The 17,185-nt window shown below is 41.4% G+C and overlaps 1 protein-coding gene across 2 annotated transcripts in view; it reads left to right on the forward strand.

Annotated features, from left to right (window-relative positions):
- The first annotated feature begins 4,542 nt into the window (after positions 1-4,542).
- mindy2 (MINDY lysine 48 deubiquitinase 2) overlaps positions 4,543-17,185 on the forward strand; it is a 72,544-nt gene continuing 59,901 nt past the window's right edge. For both annotated transcript variants that reach the window (XM_068017900.1, XM_068017901.1), the window contains exons 1-2: positions 4,543-5,434; positions 6,018-6,075. In XM_068017900.1, the coding sequence (XP_067874001.1) occupies positions 4,673-5,434; positions 6,018-6,075 (820 nt within the window). In that variant the 5' untranslated portion in view covers positions 4,543-4,672. The remainder of the gene's footprint in view (positions 5,435-6,017; positions 6,076-17,185) is intronic.

Here is a 17,185-nt window from a genome sequence, read left to right on the forward strand (position 1 = left end):
TGGCCTTGCCCACATCCCATGACAGAATAAAAAAATGGATCTGGCAGCATCTGTGGCGAGGGAAAGAGAGTTGAGTTTTTTTTTACTTAATTAAAAGATGAACATGACACACTCATCAATATTACGCTCATAAATTGAAGGTTTTTCATACTTATGAATGAACACTACTAATTCGCTGGCCTCAAAACATATTTAAAATAAATGGATTACATAAATCCATTACAATAACAGAGGAAGGAATTTCATATCCTTGATTTTCCATGGTGTAATTTGAAGGCATGAACTGATGAATATTCTCACTACAATTTACCAATCAGTATTACCATTTTTCTATTAACTATTGTTAACTTCATGTTTACCAGGTTTTGTTGATGGCTTTATGTGTAAATACTAATGTAATGCAGGACTAAGCCACTCTGACCAAAACATCCCAATTCCAACCACTCATCTGTGCTGAGTTAGTTGATTGCAGCCAGGCTGCAGTTAGGGTGCTAGGATTGCACTCCAGTTCCTGGCGGAGGTGGTGTGAAGTTCATAATTGCCGAGATTGCATAGTATATGTAAAACAATTTAACCTTTAACCTTTCTCAACCGTGTCCGGCCCATTTCCTGCACCTCTACCCTCACCCCTTCCCCTCCCTCCCAGAACCGCGGCAGGGTTCCCCTTGTCCTCGCTTTCAACCCCATCAGCCTCCACATCCAAAGGATCATCTCCAGCATCCGCAGTATTTCGCTTTTAACCTTTCCAATGTTTTTCTGAGGTTTCTGTAAAAATCCATGCCAAATGTTGCAAGGTCATTAATGAGCCCTTTGGACAGTAGGTTAAAATGTATACCTGAAATAAACTTAAGATCTGTAGGTAGACTAAAAACAAAGTAGCGAGACAATTACATAAGATGACATCAACCTCTGATGCTGATGGGAACTAACAAAAGATTAGAAAACATGGACAACACAAATTCAAACAATGTGAGCAAAACAACTGACCAAGGAAAACAATTATTTGTTCATATAACTAAAAAATAGATAATGCAACATTCCATCAATATTGTTTAAAGTGTGTATTGTAATGGTCCATTACTTTTTGACACTTCAGACAATTTGTTTATAGAGAGATACAGCACTGAAAAAGGCCCTTCAGCCCACCGAGTCTGTGCTGACCAACAACCATCCATTTATACTAATCCTACATTAATCCCGTACATCCCCACCTTCCCTCAATTCTTCTACCACCTACCTATACTAGGGGCAATTTCCAATGGCCAATTTATCTATTAACCTGCAAGCCTTTGGCTGTGGAAGGAAACCAGAGCACCCAGTAGAAACCCATGCAGTCACAGGGAGAACTTGCAAACTCCACACAGGTAGTACCCAGAACCAAACCCAGGTCACTGGAGCTGTAAGGCTGCAGTGCTAACCACTGCACCACTGTGCCGCCATGTGGAGAATGCAACAACTTACCTCTTAAAGTATTTTACTGCACTAAAAGTTATTGTAAACACTGTTGAGTTTTGTCATTGGGATTTTTAAATCCTTGTTTGATCAACATGTAAACACATTTTACAGCAATATTTGTCGCAGATGTAAAACGGGATACCAGGAAGCATTTGAGTATGTGTGGATATATTTGATCTTGAATATACTTTTCTATAGTTACTTCTTATCCCAATTGCAATTCTCCAGACAGGAAGCTGTGCACATAATCCGTTATCAAGTCACCGTCAAACTCATTCTTGAGTCAGATACGAGCGGTTGCATGACTGCAGTTTGGGATAACATGCTTTGATATTTGCATTTTCCTTGTTGGGAAGCATCAATCCTTTGCTTATCAGCTCTCCAGATGGCAGTACTGAAAATGGAAATTCATCATTTGGGAGATTGTGTGTACAAATTCTCATCAAAGTGTTCCATTACACAGCACATTGAAGCAAAGTTATTGTGAACAAATTCTTGTGATGTGCAGTGAAGGGACCTGAAACATGCTTTACATATCTAAATGTGTTGTTATTTCTGTCCATAGAGTTTCTTTTTGTGGATAGGATAAATAGGAATTCTCTTCTGAAAGAGATAATTATGGAATGCTCTTTTAGGAGCTGTAATGGGTGTGGGGACTGCTTGTTTTCCAACAATGCTGTTGAGTGGTCAAATTTCAAAATTAATTGCTGTAAGATTATTTTACAAGGTGAAACATTTCTATCCAGTTCAAAATCATTTTAAAAATGTCAAATGCTAAAATTTTTGTTAATAATAGGTTAATTTTAGCAGTGAAGTTTTCTGAATGCTATATATTTTCCAGTATTCACCACAAAAAAATGCAATTACATAGTTTTTTCACATTTTTGTTGATCTATTTTATTACAGTTATCAAGTTGAAGGATAAGTGAATGAATGGTACAATTTTTTCCCACCCTATGTCAGCATCAAGCACTAACTGCGTAGCCAGAGAAACAGCTAAGCTCAGTTTGCTTGGCCAAAGAATAGGCCTTACCCGTAGCTGCAGAATAACAACCCTTACTGCAGCAGTTGAATCTTTTCCACTTCATACACCAGCCATCCTAATCTAAATCAGAATGCAATTTAGTGCTAATGCTTGCGCCAACTTGTTTTATCGAGCTGCTCTGTGCCCAATAGGAAATGAGTTATAACTGATTTTATGTAAGACTCATACTGACATCAGAAAGAAGAAAATTTCATCCCCTGTGTCTGGGCTGGATCGAAACCTGTGATGATGAAAAAAAGGCTTGCATTTATATAGTACATTTCACGACATCCCAAAGCAGTTTGCAACCAATTAAGTACTTTTGAAGTGTAGTGTCACTTTTGTTAAAAAGAAAGATTTACATTTGTATAGCACCTTTCATGACCACAGGATTCCCAAAGCGCTATACTTATAGTTAAGTACTTTTTTTTGAAGTGTTGTCACTATTGTAGTCTAAGAAACACAGTAGTCAATTTGCTCACAGCAAGCTTCCACAAATAGTAATGTGATAATGACCAGATCATCTGTTTTTCTGTGAGGTTGATTGCGGGATTAATATTGGCCAGGACACCAGGGATAATGCAGAATAAAAGCAAAATACTGCAGATGCTGGAAATCTGAAATAAAAACAGTAAGTGCTGGAAATACTCAGCAGGTCTGGCAAAATCTGTGGAGATAGGAACAGAGTTAACCTTTCAGGTCTGTGAACTTTCATCAGAACCATCAGAGATAACGCCCCTGCAATTCAAAATAGCACAATGGAATCTTTTATAGCCACCTGAGAAGGCAGATGGGACTTCAGTTTAACTTCACGTTCAAAAGACTCTCTATTGCATTAGCATTAATTTTTGTGTTCAAGTCAAGTGGGATATGAACTCCCAACCTTCTGACTCAGAAACAAGAATGCTAATAACTGAGCCAGAGCTGACACTTCCAAATATAATAAGTGCAGTAGCTAATTTGCACACAGCAAGGTCCCACAAACAGCAATGAGATTAATAACCAGATAGTTAGTTTTACTGGTGGCTGAGGGATATATTTTGGCCAGGAACTCCCCTGCACTTCTTCAAAATAGTTCCTGTGGATCTTTTACTCAGCTCAGAGGAAATACAGGGCCTCAGTTTAATGTTTCAACAGTGTAGCACTGCCTCAGTACTGCACTGAAATGTCAGCCCAGATCAGGGATCTGCAAAATGTGGCTCCCAACTTTGATCAATCGAACCAAAATTTTAATGACAATGGCTTCTTTTCTGTTTTTTAAACTTTCATTAGCAATGTATTTGTGAGAAAGTATCATTCAATTAACTTTTTTGTAAAAACCTTTAAAATGTTGCTTAAATATGTCCGTGTTGTTTTTCATTACTGTTGGCATTAGAACTTGCGTTTTTTACTGAATTTGTAAAAATCCCTCGTTATTAACGTTGGCGACCCCTGGACTATATCACGCGCGCGTTCAATTCTCTGAAGTGAAGTTTCAACCCCACAAGATTGCTACCACCGAACTATGACTTCAATCCAAATCATGTATCTTTTAAAAAAATGAGATGTTTACAATTGCTCCAATGACTGACTATCACCAAAATCGGCGAAACTTGATGCGAGTACTTTTTAAAATGTACAAGGGTAGCAGCAGTTTCTTGTTAATACCTCTTTAAGAAAGTAAATAGGATTTCTACGGCGCATGCTTACAACCACCAATCACAATTTCCTGCCAGATAATGATCCTTTGTTTTCCTTTTTGTATTAAGAAGGGAACTTGTCCTGAGCAACACTAGGAATAGTAATTAACAGCACTCTAGAGCAAAATTAATTATTTTGCACATGTTCTGAAAAAGTTAATTTATTTGCAAACACATGGCTGTTTCCTGTAGTTTGCAGAGGGTTCCTTTGGAAGCTACGGAGCCTACTTGCAGAATAGATTGTAGCCTCTTACTGCATAATGCTTTATGCAATGTTTTTAAGAGGGGTGCCTCTTTGTTTTCCAGTTGTTTTTTGCAGCATTTGTAAAGTCATCTTGTGCAGCTTGGAAGGTGAGGCTTGGGGTGCGCATGCGCTGTGTGCCGGCGGCTGGCGGTGTCATGGCGGCTGCCTGTCAGCGGCTGGAAGCCTTTTCCATGTAAACAGCTCGACATTTCCTCCTCTCCCTCCCTCCCTCCTCCCCCCCTACCCCCCCAACACCCCGCCTCAAAACACATGGAAAGTCATGACGGTGCCGAGCGGGGCGGCGTGGCCGTGGAGTTAGCCAGGCCGACCATTGCGGGCGATGACGATGGCAGCAGCGGGCGGCTGAAAGGCTCGGGCAACCCGGGGAGAGGCGCCGCCGGCTGCCGGCCCGGCGAGGCCGCCCCCACCACCGATATTCAATGTCCGAGCACCGTGACACGCCTGGAAGAAGAGGAGAGTGCGAAAGAGGAGGAGGCAGAGGCCGCGCCCGCCAGGGGACAGAAAGTGAAGGAGGGCGTCCAGCAAAACTTGGTAAACAAGATGGGCGAGCTGGGCACAGAGGCTGAGAGCGGGCTCGGGAAAGGAGCCCTGCCCGGCCTGGCACAGCAGCCGCCACGGCAGACGGACGGTAAGATGCAGGAGGAAGGCAGCCCGAGTAAAACTCCCGATGGTGACAGGAATCATAGTGCCAGTGACCAAAGCCTGCCTGGCGAATCGCAAAGCATCGATTCTCTCGAGTCCTTTTCCAATCTGAACTCCTGTCCGAGCTCTGATTTGAATAGTGAGGGGGCTGAAGACCGGGCTCTGGCTCTTGCTTTACAGAGTGAAGAGTATAACAACAAGGATGGTGTTGCCAAGCCATCTGGTTCGAGGGAGAGATTCCCCGGACAGTCAGTCTATCACATTAAGTGGATCAAATGGAAAACCGAAAACACGCCTATTATTACTCAGAATGAAAATGGCCCTTGTCCATTACTGGCAATTATGAACGTTCTTCTTTTAGCATGGAAGGTATATTTAAAATATTAACATATTTTGACTTAAAATATGCAGTTTTAATATATGGTGATACTTTTAGCTGTAGTTTGTAGCAGTTTGTACCTCATCGCCCCTGTACTTGCTGGCACATATTGGCTCTGGTCCGCCAACACCTCGATTTTAAAATTCTCGTCCTCATGTTCAAATCTCTGCATGATCTCGCCCAACGCTACATGTGTAACCTCTTCCATACTACACCACTCTGAGGGGAAGGAATTCAGGAGCTTGGGGCCTAGATGGCTGAAGGCATAGTCACCAATGATGGGTGAACAAAGTGAGAGATATACAGGAGGCCAGAGTTGGAGGAGCAGAGTTCCTGAATATCTCTGCCTCTCCACCTCTCCTCCTCTAAGATGCCACTTAAAATATACTTCTGACTACACTTCGTCACCTGTCCTAATATCTGCTTTGGCTCGAAGTTCATTTTTGTCTGATTATGCACCTGTGACGTCGTGGGGCGTTTTACTATGTTGGAGGGGCTATGTAAATTTAAGTTGTCATTGCATAAAACCTTGCTTCATAAAATCTGATTTTTAAATACACATTTTTATTATAGATTAAACTTCCACCTATGATGGAAATTATAACAGCAGAGCAGTTAATGGAGTACTTGGGTAAGATTGCTTTTTTTCTGATACGAAGGTGACTTCGTTCATTTGTAATGGAGCCTCAATATGTATTTTGTTTAGAAGTACTTAGCGTGAAACTGTCTGTTCACTTGTCACCTTTTTAATTTTTTCTCTGCCATTTGAGAGACTGAAAACAAAATCCATGGTGTTTGGTGTTTTGTAAGTACTTTATTACCAAGTTGTGGTTGCGTTTATTGAACAGTAAAAGCACTCTCTTCTGTAACTTGTTGCTGGAGTTCCTCAATGACATGTCCTCCGTTGTGGGGTCAGAAGTGGGGCTGGCTGAAAACTGCACAATATTCAGCTGTATTGGCCAGTGCTCCGATTAAAGAAGTCCATGTGCAGCCAGACCTGGATGAAATCCAGGCTTGAGTTTCTAAATTATATGTACATTTAGTACCATTATTCAAGAAGGGTAACAGGGATAAACCAGGTAATTATCGACCTGTGAGTCTAACGTCAGTGGTAGGGATATTCTTGGGAAAAATTCTGAGAGGATTAATCTCCACTTGGAGAGGCAGGGATTGATCAGGGATAGTCAGTATGGCTTTGTTGGAGATTGTGTCTAACAAATTTGATTGAATTTTGAGAGGCTAGATGTGTAGGTGAGGGTAAAGCAGTTGATGTAGTCTACATGGACTTCAGTAAGGCTTTTGATAAGGTCCTGCATGGGAGATTGGTTAAGAAAGTAAGAGCCCATGGGACCCAGGGTAATTTGGCAAATTGGATTCAAAATTGGCTTAGTGGAAGGAGGCAGAGGGTGATGGTAGAGGGTTGTTTTTGTGAATGGAGGCCTGTGACCAGTGGGGTACTGCAGGGATCGGTGCTGGGACCCTTACTGTTTGTAGTGTACATTGATGATTTAGACATGAATATAGGAGGTATGATCAGTAAGTTCGCAGATATGAAAATTGGTGTTGTAAGTAGTGAGTAAGAAAGATTACAGGACGATACAGATGGGCTGGTAAGATGGGCGGAGCAGTGGCAAATGGAGTTTAATCCTGAGAAGTGTGAGGTGATGTACTTTGGGAGGTCTAACAGGATAATGGAATATATGATGGATGGTAGGACCCTAGGGAGTACAGAGGGACCTTGGGGTGCTTGTCCATAGATCACTGAAGGCAGCAGCACAGGTGGATAAGGTGGTTAGGAAGGTATATGGGATAATTGCCTTTATTAGCCAAGGCATAGAATATAAGAGCAGGGAGGTTATGATGGAGCTGTATAAAAGGCTGGTTAGGCCACAGCTGGAGTACTGTGTACAGTTCTGGTCACCACACTATAGGAAGGATGTGATTGCAATGTAGAGGGTGCAGAGGAGATTCACCAGGATGTTGCCTGGGCTGGGGAATTTCAGCTATGAAGAGAGACTGGATAGGCTAGGGTTGTTTTCCTTGGAGCGAGAAGGCTGAGGGGGGACCTGATTGAGGTATACAAAATTATGAGGGGCATTGATAGGCTCGATAGGAAGAAATGTTTTCCTTTAGCGGAGAGGTCAATAACTAGGGGGCATAGATTAAAGGTAAGGGGCAGGAGGTTTAAAGGGGAGTTAAGGAAAAATATTTTCACCCAGAGGGTGGTTGGAATCTGGAACACACTACCTGAAGGGGTGGTAGAGGCAGGAACACTCATTATATTTAAGAAGTACTTAGACGAGCACTTGAAACTCCATAACATACAAGGCTACAGGCCAAGTGCAGGGAAATGGGATTAGTTAGGATGGGTGCTTGATGGTCGGCGCGCTCGCGTTGGGCCGAAGGGCCTGTTTCTGTGCTGTAAAACTCTGACTCTATGACTATGAACTGTTCCTGCCATACAAGAGTTATGCAATGACCATCTCCCACAAGAGAGAGCTGAACTCACCACCACCTTCTCCAGGGCAATTAGGGATGGACAATAAATGCTGGCCTTGCCAGTGATGCCCACATTCCACAGACAAACAAATTTAAAAAAAACTATGTCCCCATGACATTCAGTGGCACTGTCATTGGTGAGGCCTTCACCTTCAACATCCTGGAGATCCGCATTGACCAAATGTTCAACTGCAACAGCAACCATATAAATGTCATGCCTACTAGAGCAGGTCAGAGACTGGGTATTCAGCAGTCACTCACCTAAATCTTGAAAACCCCTCTCCTGCTTACAGTGCACATGGTAGGAGTGTGGTGGTAAGCTACTGCACTGCTGTAATAAGACTTAAGACACAACCCAGTACAAAGCAGTCTGCCTCATTGGCACCCTATCCACTATAAACATGCACTCCCTCCACCACTGGTGTACTGTGAGTGCAGTGTGTACTGTCTAGAGGATTCACATACACAAATCATCGAAAGCGGTAGGAGAAGTTGATTAAAACTGTTAAAGCCAAGTGTTCCCCTATGTATTTTTATCAATAGAGGCATAGAGTACAAGAGCAAGGAAGTCATGCCAAACCTTTATAAAAGATTGGTTTGGCCTCAGCTGGAATATTGTGACCAATTCTGGGCACTAAGCTTTTGGAAGGATGTCGGGGCCTTGGAGAGGGTGCTGAGGTAATTTGCTGGACTGATACCAGGAATGAGGAACTTCAGTTAGGTGGTGAGACTAGAGAAGCTGGGATTGTTCTCCTTTAGACCAAAGAAGGTTCATGGAAGACTTAATAGAGGGTCTTTGATAGAGTAAGTAAGGATAAACTGTTTCCACTGGCAGATAACCAAAGGATACAGAGTTAAGGTAATTGGCAAAAGGACCAGAGGGCTGATGAGAAACTTTTTGATGCAGTGAGCTACAATCTGGAATGCACTACCTGAAAGGCTAATGTAAGCAGATTCAAAAGGTAATGAGCTTATATTTTTGAAAAGGAAAAATTTGCAGAGTTACGGGGAAAGAGCAGGTGAGTCAACACTGGGACAGTGCACCAAATGGCCTTCTAGGCTCTTAAGATTTTATGATGTACTGCGACAGCTCTCATATGTGTCACCTCCGTAACCTGGAAGGATAAGGGCAGGAGGCGCATGCAGCACTATCACCTCCAAGCATGATTTGACCATGTTTTACTCACTATTCCTCCAGCATCACTGAGGTGGCACAGTGGTTAGCACCGCAGCCTCACAGCTCCAGGGACCTGGGTTCGATTCTGGGTACTGTCTGTGCGGAGTTTGCAAGTCTCCCTGTGACCGCGTGGGTTTTCGCCGGGTGCTCCGGTTTCCTCCCACAGCCAAAGACTTGCAGGTGATAGGTAAATTGGCCATTGTAAATTGCCCCTAGGTAGGTGGTAGGGAATATGGGATTACTGTAGGGTTAGTATAAATGGGTGGTTGTTGGGCGGCGCAGACTCGGTGGGCCGAAGGGCCTGTTTCAATGCTGTATCTCTAAATAAAATAAATAAATAAATAAAATCCTGGAATTCCCTACCTAAACAGCACCTTCAACATATAGACTGTAGCTAAGCCAAGAAGGCCACCCACCACCACTTTCTGAAGGTTAACTGGGGATGGGTAATAAATACTGGTCTTGCCAGAAAATCCAACACGCTGAATGATTTTTTAAAAAGCCAGCAATTGATATGAAATGCTCATAGTTGTAAACGTGACAAATCTGCAAACAAAACCTTGTGCATAAAGTTTGGACTAAATTACTCTCTGCAAGAGGTCGGGTTCACTTCCCCAAGTCCATTCCCACAACCGTTATCAAAATTGGAGGCTTATTTCTGGTAAAGCTGGTGATAACTAATTGCTGCCTAGCAGTTTCTTAGATCCAAATAGCTTGGTGTAAATTAATTTTGTTTGGTTGGGTCAAGCTGCTGGACTGTAGTTTCCACTCTGTTGCATTGTTTTTTTTGGCAGAAATCAACGTAACCGGTGCAAAAGATTGTGGAATTTAAAGTGCAAATTATCTTCAGCACAGTTTGAGTTTAACTTGAGAGATTTAAAAACATTTGCTAGAAAGCAGGCCCCGGCCACAAAAGACCTCCAGGATGAATTAATCACTATTGGGAGTTTCCACTAATTCCACTTATTTGCAGGTCTTTGAGGAGGCTCCAAAAATTAAGCTGGTTCTTTATGTAACTCTGAAATGGATGGATCTGTATTTTTTTTTAAGTCATTGTAATTTAAAATCGGGTCACTTGGGTGGTGGATTGACTCTGATTAAAAATGCTTGTTTTTTTGTGGTAAATCCATTTTTAGCTGTATGACTCAAACTCCACCTAGTTCCTACTTTTAAATATATCAGAAGTTTTTTTTTAAAGCAGAATTAAAAAAACAAACCAATTGTGCTGGTTCATGACAGATTTTGTATTTGCTAATATGCAAATGAGTTTGTGAAAACTTGAGAAAAGGAAGCACTTTCAAAAGGGACGCAATGTGCACCTGTTCTGATTGCGCCCCGAGCAGGAACTCTATCCTGGATGATATGTTTGGAAATGGACAAAACAGTAACTAAGTGTGGAATGAGAAAAGGCAGTCAGCCCATCAAATCCAATTCTCCATTGACAATGTAAACTTTTTTTTGAGAAAGTACAGTGTAAGGTTATGGCTCATTTGCAGCAGCACAAGGCCAAAGATGTGAAGATAAAAAGATAAATGAAGTAAATTAGGAGGTAATGGTTAGACAATGTCAAGCTTGTAGCAAAGATGAATAATTGAAGAGGTAATCAATTCCAGCTTTGAGGTCCTGCAAAAGAGTGAGTTAGAGTAGAAGACTGCAATATGTCTTGATTATAATAAACTGGGAATTTCGGGTGGAAGAGGGTATTGGACAAAGCATTTGGAGCTTAAAAAGAACCGAAAGTAAAGTTGAGAGGAAAATTGACAGCAGCATTGATAAATTAGAAAAAAGAGAAGGAATTAGATCACCGATTGGATGACTTTTTTTTTTCTTGTATCTTGCCCAGAAGTGTGAGGGAGTTGTTGGAACAGATTCTCACATATGGAGCAATGTTGAAGCCTTGGAGTTTTTAGAGTTCTTGGAGTCAAAGCCATTTTGTGCAGAAAATGAAAGTGATCTTCATGGTGGATTTATCAAGTGGTTATTCCATTTTCCATCAGCAGAGATTTTGAAGCCAAAAAGTTAGTTGATGTAAAAGGACTAAGCATTGAGCTGTGGCTAGACTTTTAAGCAACGTGAAGGCTGAAGGTTTGCAATCATAACACCAATGGCGACCTGCTGAAATGAATGGGTTTTCCTAAATGTTATGATTGGAAAACTACCTGAAGAAAGTGTCTTTCAGGAATTAAACCTGATTTTCATTGCCACATTTCAGGGTAGAGTGGAGATTAAATTATAATTGTTGCATTGCAAAGAGTGAAGTTTATGATTTTTGAGTAATGGATCTGAAGGAAGCTGAGCAATGTAGAGTGGAATTGTTAGCAAATACAGTAGGCTTTGATGAGTGGAAAAGATAATTGATGAGATCTAACAGAATGCAACTTCAGAACTCTGGTCTGATTGTGAGCTACCAACTGCAACAGAACGATTTTATAAGAAACTAGATAGTCAGAGACTTGGTTTTGGTAGAAAGCCATGTGATCATAAATTATTTGGAAGTGTAAGGTGCCAGATCCTGTCATTGGCTTTGGAAATATGCAAGGCAGTAATATGATTTACCAGTTTGAAGAGCAGAGTTCCAGAAGTGTGTGACAAAGGTTGCAAGATCATCACTGAAATGGACATGCCAAAAGCCATCCTGGTGAGAGTAGATCAGACTAGAACTTTCAGTTTGCCACATCACAGTCCGAACCCGATTTATTTAATTACCTGAAATTATATATATATATAATTACCTTATGTCATTCCCAAGGTGGGAAAATTTGTACCCCTGAATATAAGCAATCAAGTCATAAACTGGAGATCATTTTGACATTGATTTCTGACCAGTGTGTTTATAAATATTTCCCTGGTCCGAGCAGAGAAACCATAACGTTCCAGTATTTTCCTGGTCCTTAGCACAGGAGCTACAATGTTTTGTAGAACCTATCATCTGTGCCTCTAATTTTAATCCTGTTTATAATAAGTATTCTGTCAAAGATTTTCCAAGCATTTGAAAACTGAAATACCACTTGCTTCTCCCCTTTGAAATACAGTAAACCTGCATTTCTGTGTTAGCATTTCGTCGTTTCCTATGCTGAGAAATCTAGAACGCTTAAGTGTGGGTTCTTGTAAGATTTCTGCAGGTCCAAACACTAAGGAAGAGTAGTGAGTGAGCTATGATGCCCTTTCCCCATGGAAAGCCTTGAACCAAATCTTGAAGAAAGGGCATTTTTATTTTACTTTCTTGGTTGCCTTTGAAATATATGAGAAATTGGAAGTTTATCTTTGACATTTTTAAAATGTAGCTTTGTGAAAAGAACTTGAAATTCTTTTTCAGAACTGCAATGCAGGTTTTAATGTTTGGTAGAATTTTTTTTTACAACATACTAGTCTTGCAGTTAATGAAGTATACTTAAAATAATGTATCACCACGATAAATGATTACTTCTGACAAGTTTATATACTTTCTAGCAATAGCATAAATTCCAGAGAATTTGGATCAAGAGTTTTAAGGTGCCAGCAGCTCTGTAGTTTTTGGCACTGGCAAGCAGGCAGGAAGGCAGATTAAATTAGGTACATTGGTGTGCTACAGATTTCTTAGTTGTAACCACCAGTGCCACTTTGTGATTACTTGACAGATACTGTTAGTATTATTTTGCCAGTCTTGGTAGCATGATGCTGCATTAGCCTTTTTGCATCTGTTTTCCTCCATTTACTATTCCACTTGATGCCATCCTCCATCAGCCACCAGGCAAAACTTTAATTGGTGAATCTGGCTGCAGTTCCAAAACCCATGAGATGGTTTGTCCCTGCTGCTGTAGGGTCATGGTACGTCAGGTTTTTTGTGCATGTACGTGCGGCTGATGCTGGGAAAATGAGGTCTCTGCCATGAGTTTAATGAGAAATGAACTGAGCTTTTCTTCCCCTTTTCCTTTTATCCCTTTGTTGTGATTGAGTGCTGCGTGGTGTTAGAACCGAGGTGGAGGAGTGCGCTGTCTTTTCTAGTCCCACTTCTCTGCAGGTCATGACATGTACTTTTAAAGTCTGCGTTTGCTGACAATGCAACCACAAGGTGGCGTAGTACTGGCACATGCACAAATGCAGCCTTATCCACTGAAATATCACTGGCTGTGACGTATCAGGCAGCTGCCAGTAATAAAGATGGTGCTGCTCAATTTAACACAAAAAAACAAATTAACCTCAAATCCCTCAATGGCTGCGATCGCCACCTCCATCGCACTCCCAACAGTATCCTGCTCCCTCCTGCCATCGCGCTTCTCTTCACCGCTCCTTTCTGTGCCTGTCTGCTCATCGCTCACTTCCCACCTTGCCTTCCCTCAGTTGCTTGCTACTGGCCTTGTCGTTCCCTCCACACCCCCCCGGATCTCCCCGCTTTGACGCTTTCGAAGGCACATTCCCTGACACCCCCTGCCCGCCTCTGTCACTGCTTCTGGGGGTGTAGCGGGGAGTGATTAGCTGAGGTGGGAGAGAGCGGCGAGGCCAGGAGCGAGTGACCAAAGAAGGGGGGTGGGAAGCGGGGAGCGAGTGGCCGAGGGCGGGGCTGGGGGAGGCAGTGAGCCCTGGAGCAAATGGCCGGAGGTGGGGGGAAGCGAGTGGCTAAGGTGTTTGGAGGGGGTGTAAGAGGCAAGGCCTGGTTTTGAGCGAAGGCAGCAGCGAGGTAGGGATGGCGGGAGGGAGTGGTGTAGTTAGGGAGAATGGAGGCAGCAATCATGGCTATTGAGGGGTGAGGACGTCATTGCGTGGTGACGTTAGCGCATGCTTACACGCATTCATATAGGCAAGCTGGCAAATGTTCACACACTGTTGATGTCAGCGATCTCTCTGCTCATGCTCTGCATTGTCAGCATTCACTGCGTATTTTAAAAATGTTTACCCAGTTACCAATTCGATCAATCATAAACTCTACTCTTTATCCCAGAATAAAATACACCAACCAGGTTTCTTTAATAAACAATAAATTTATAAGACTTGTCCAGTAAAGAAGCAAAGCATTAACACACATATTGAAATATGAAAGTTCCCTTTTTAAATTCCCCCCTCTTCTCCCTCTCCCCTCCCCACCCCCCCCCCCCCCCCCACACACACACTGAAAGAAATACAGAAATTCTTTCTGCAGTAGTCTGTTAGAAAATAAAGGGAAAAAAAAATACTTTGGCCAAATATATGTTAATTCTTGCAGAAAAAAAAGAGAAGATATGGAAGGAAGTCCCTTTTGGTCTTGTGTCTGGGTATGTGGAGACGGGTCACTAGGATCTTTTCTAAAGCAGTTCTTCTCAGGCAGCGTTGAGAATTAATCTGGCAGGTTTTTCCAGCTTCTCAGGAGAGATGCAGCACCAGGGATTTTAGCTCTCCCAGGGATCTTTGCAGGGTTTCTTCAAAGAGGTAGAGAAAGAGGTGAGCTGGGTGATTTTTCCTTGGCAAGTGGTTCTCCAACTGTCTTCAAAACAGTTCACACCCCAACTGAACTGAAAACAATATCCAAACCCCAAACAGAAAGTCAACTGCCTGACCTCCATAAACCTTGACGTGTAGCTTCTCTGTAAACATCTTACCCAGGTCACCAAAGTTTCTGTTTATTGAGCTTAAAGCACATGATTTCCAGCACAGGTTCAAACAACATCTCAAGTGTCCTTTCAATGAACTTGGTGAGAAAAACGCATCCATGAAATCTTTTCAGTTTTAATACCAGTCCTCAAAAAAATTTTTTAAAAAGTAAGCACTTTTGTAACAATGGCATGAAGTGACCAGCTAAAATATGAATGCAAGTCAAGAGCAAGGATACAGCAGTTCAATTATGCTGCTGGATTAGTGATCTACGGGCCTGGATTTATAATCCAGAGACCATGAATTCAAAACCCACCATGGCAGTTTGAGAATTGAAATTTGGTGTATCAAAAAATATCTGGGAATTTTAAATAAATTATCAATAAAATTGACCATGATGTTTTGGATGGTTGTAAGAATCCAACTGGTTTTACTAGTGCCCTTTAGGGATGGGAACCTGCCATCCTTACCCGATCTGGCTCATATGTGAATCAAGTCCTTCGATGACATGGTTTGCTTTCAACTGCCCTCTGAAGTGGCTGAGCAAGCCATTCAGTTATTGCAAATCTTCTTTCAAGTTGAAGGCACCACATCACCATGTCAGGACAGTTAGGGATGGTCAATAAATGCCTGCCTTGCCAGCAAGGCCCACATCCCAAGAAGGAATTTAACAAAAAATTGAACATTTGAATGCTGGTTGCTTAAATGAGGAATCCTATGTTCAGTAAGTTTTGTTTAGCTTTTTCTTCTTTACGAAAGGATGCATTCTTTTTGTGTAAGCCAACTCCATTGTTACTGAAAGCTTGGCCAGTATTGCATTCAAAACAAACCCACTCATTCTTTTCAGACACTAAGCACACAGCTTGGTTAGCAAAGGCTATTTCTCTAGCTAAGTTTAAAGCAGATACAATGGAGCAGGTGGTTTGGCACTGGTTGTCTTCTCAGACATAAACCCACTTAGTTAGGATGTCTGTTGGTTATAAGGGTCCTATGTGAAATGAAATTGGACAGTCTCAACCCAGAAGGAGATTTGCTCTGCATCTTATCTTTACGTGAAAATGCTTGATTCCAGCTTGAAATAGAAAGTGTCTCATTCTCCAGCCTTGTCATCCCTCACTTTGTACTTAAAAGGCCTAAATTTTCAGACAGCGGTGAAGCAATGGCGCTTGCTGCTGACTTCGAAGAAAGCTGTGCACAAAGATCTAGTGATCTTTGTGGCATGGATTTCTCTCTTCCTGACATCTGTTTGAATTTGGCACCAAGTCAAGAGATCTCTAGGCATCCAGCAACAGTCAGGTCAGGGTAAGCATTTAACTATTTTTACAGATAGTAAACCAGGAGGTAAAATTCCCTGATTATCCTTCACTGTTTAATATGATTTTCCAGAGAACAAAATAAATGATTGGGAATGCACATGGGATTGAGGCAGCAGCTGAAATATTGTAAACATTTTTCTAAAAATAATTAAAAAGTGAACTTTTCTATCATCATGAAAAAATTTGACGTTCCACAAATTATAAAATTAGCTTTTCAGGGCCATAGAGGTTGTTGAACAGTAATTATGAATTTAGTACGCCATTAAAAATCCAGTTACACCTCATTCAACAAAATGTAATTTTTTCAAGGATTTTTCCAGTGAGACTAATGTAAAAGAGCAAGTTCTAGTCAGTTCAATGATTTCTAATTGATTGCAGTCTGTGAGGACTTCAACAGCTGGTCCTATCGAGAAGCAAAGAATCTCTGATAGCTTCTAAATGTAGAAATTCCAGTTGCGCATGTGCGGACTCCAGATGTCGCTATCGGTTTCAGAGGAGCAATGATGGCAAACGCTGACAGTTTTACCTCATTACTGTTGCAAAATCCGGTCCAGAAAAGCTGATTTAAAAAAAAAAAATTGGCAAGCCTACTCTTCATTGTTCATTTGAGACTACTTGTTGTGACTATTAATTTGGTGTTGATAAATGTATGCTGCCATCCACTGCCAAAACAGAAGATAATAAAATACACATTGCTTATATGGGATTTGTTGCAACAAAACTTGCACAAAATTCATTAAAACCAAGCATGATATAACGTACTTTGTTTCTGAATGGATGAGCCAATCAGGAATTCATATTTTGGCTGAGGATCTTGAAAATTGCAATATTAAAATTTTAGCATTTTAAAGGAAATAACATCAAATTAAATTGATATTTTTGTTTTCATTATATGATGAAGGCTTAGTATCAGATATACCCTTATAAAAGGTCCAGAGAAGAAACATATCAAATTTGATAAGTTTACATAGATTGAGCACAGTCTTTGAAGGATTTGTCATTCTTAAGGGGCTGCATCCTCAGCAAACCATAACTTATGATGGAGTTGAAAATCTTTTCAGTAGCAGTCTATTACTTTATCACTGTTAACTATTAATAACTAGATGTCTTATTTAGTGACTATAACATGTCATTGGCACCAGCTGGACCTCATCGTCACAAGAATCTAAGGCAAGCCTCTTTAAACAGTGTTCAAATCACATGCA

The sequence above is a fragment of the Heterodontus francisci genome, chromosome 38 (genome assembly GCF_036365525.1).
Source record: "Heterodontus francisci isolate sHetFra1 chromosome 38, sHetFra1.hap1, whole genome shotgun sequence".
In the NCBI taxonomy this organism is placed as follows: domain Eukaryota; kingdom Metazoa; phylum Chordata; class Chondrichthyes; order Heterodontiformes; family Heterodontidae; genus Heterodontus; species Heterodontus francisci.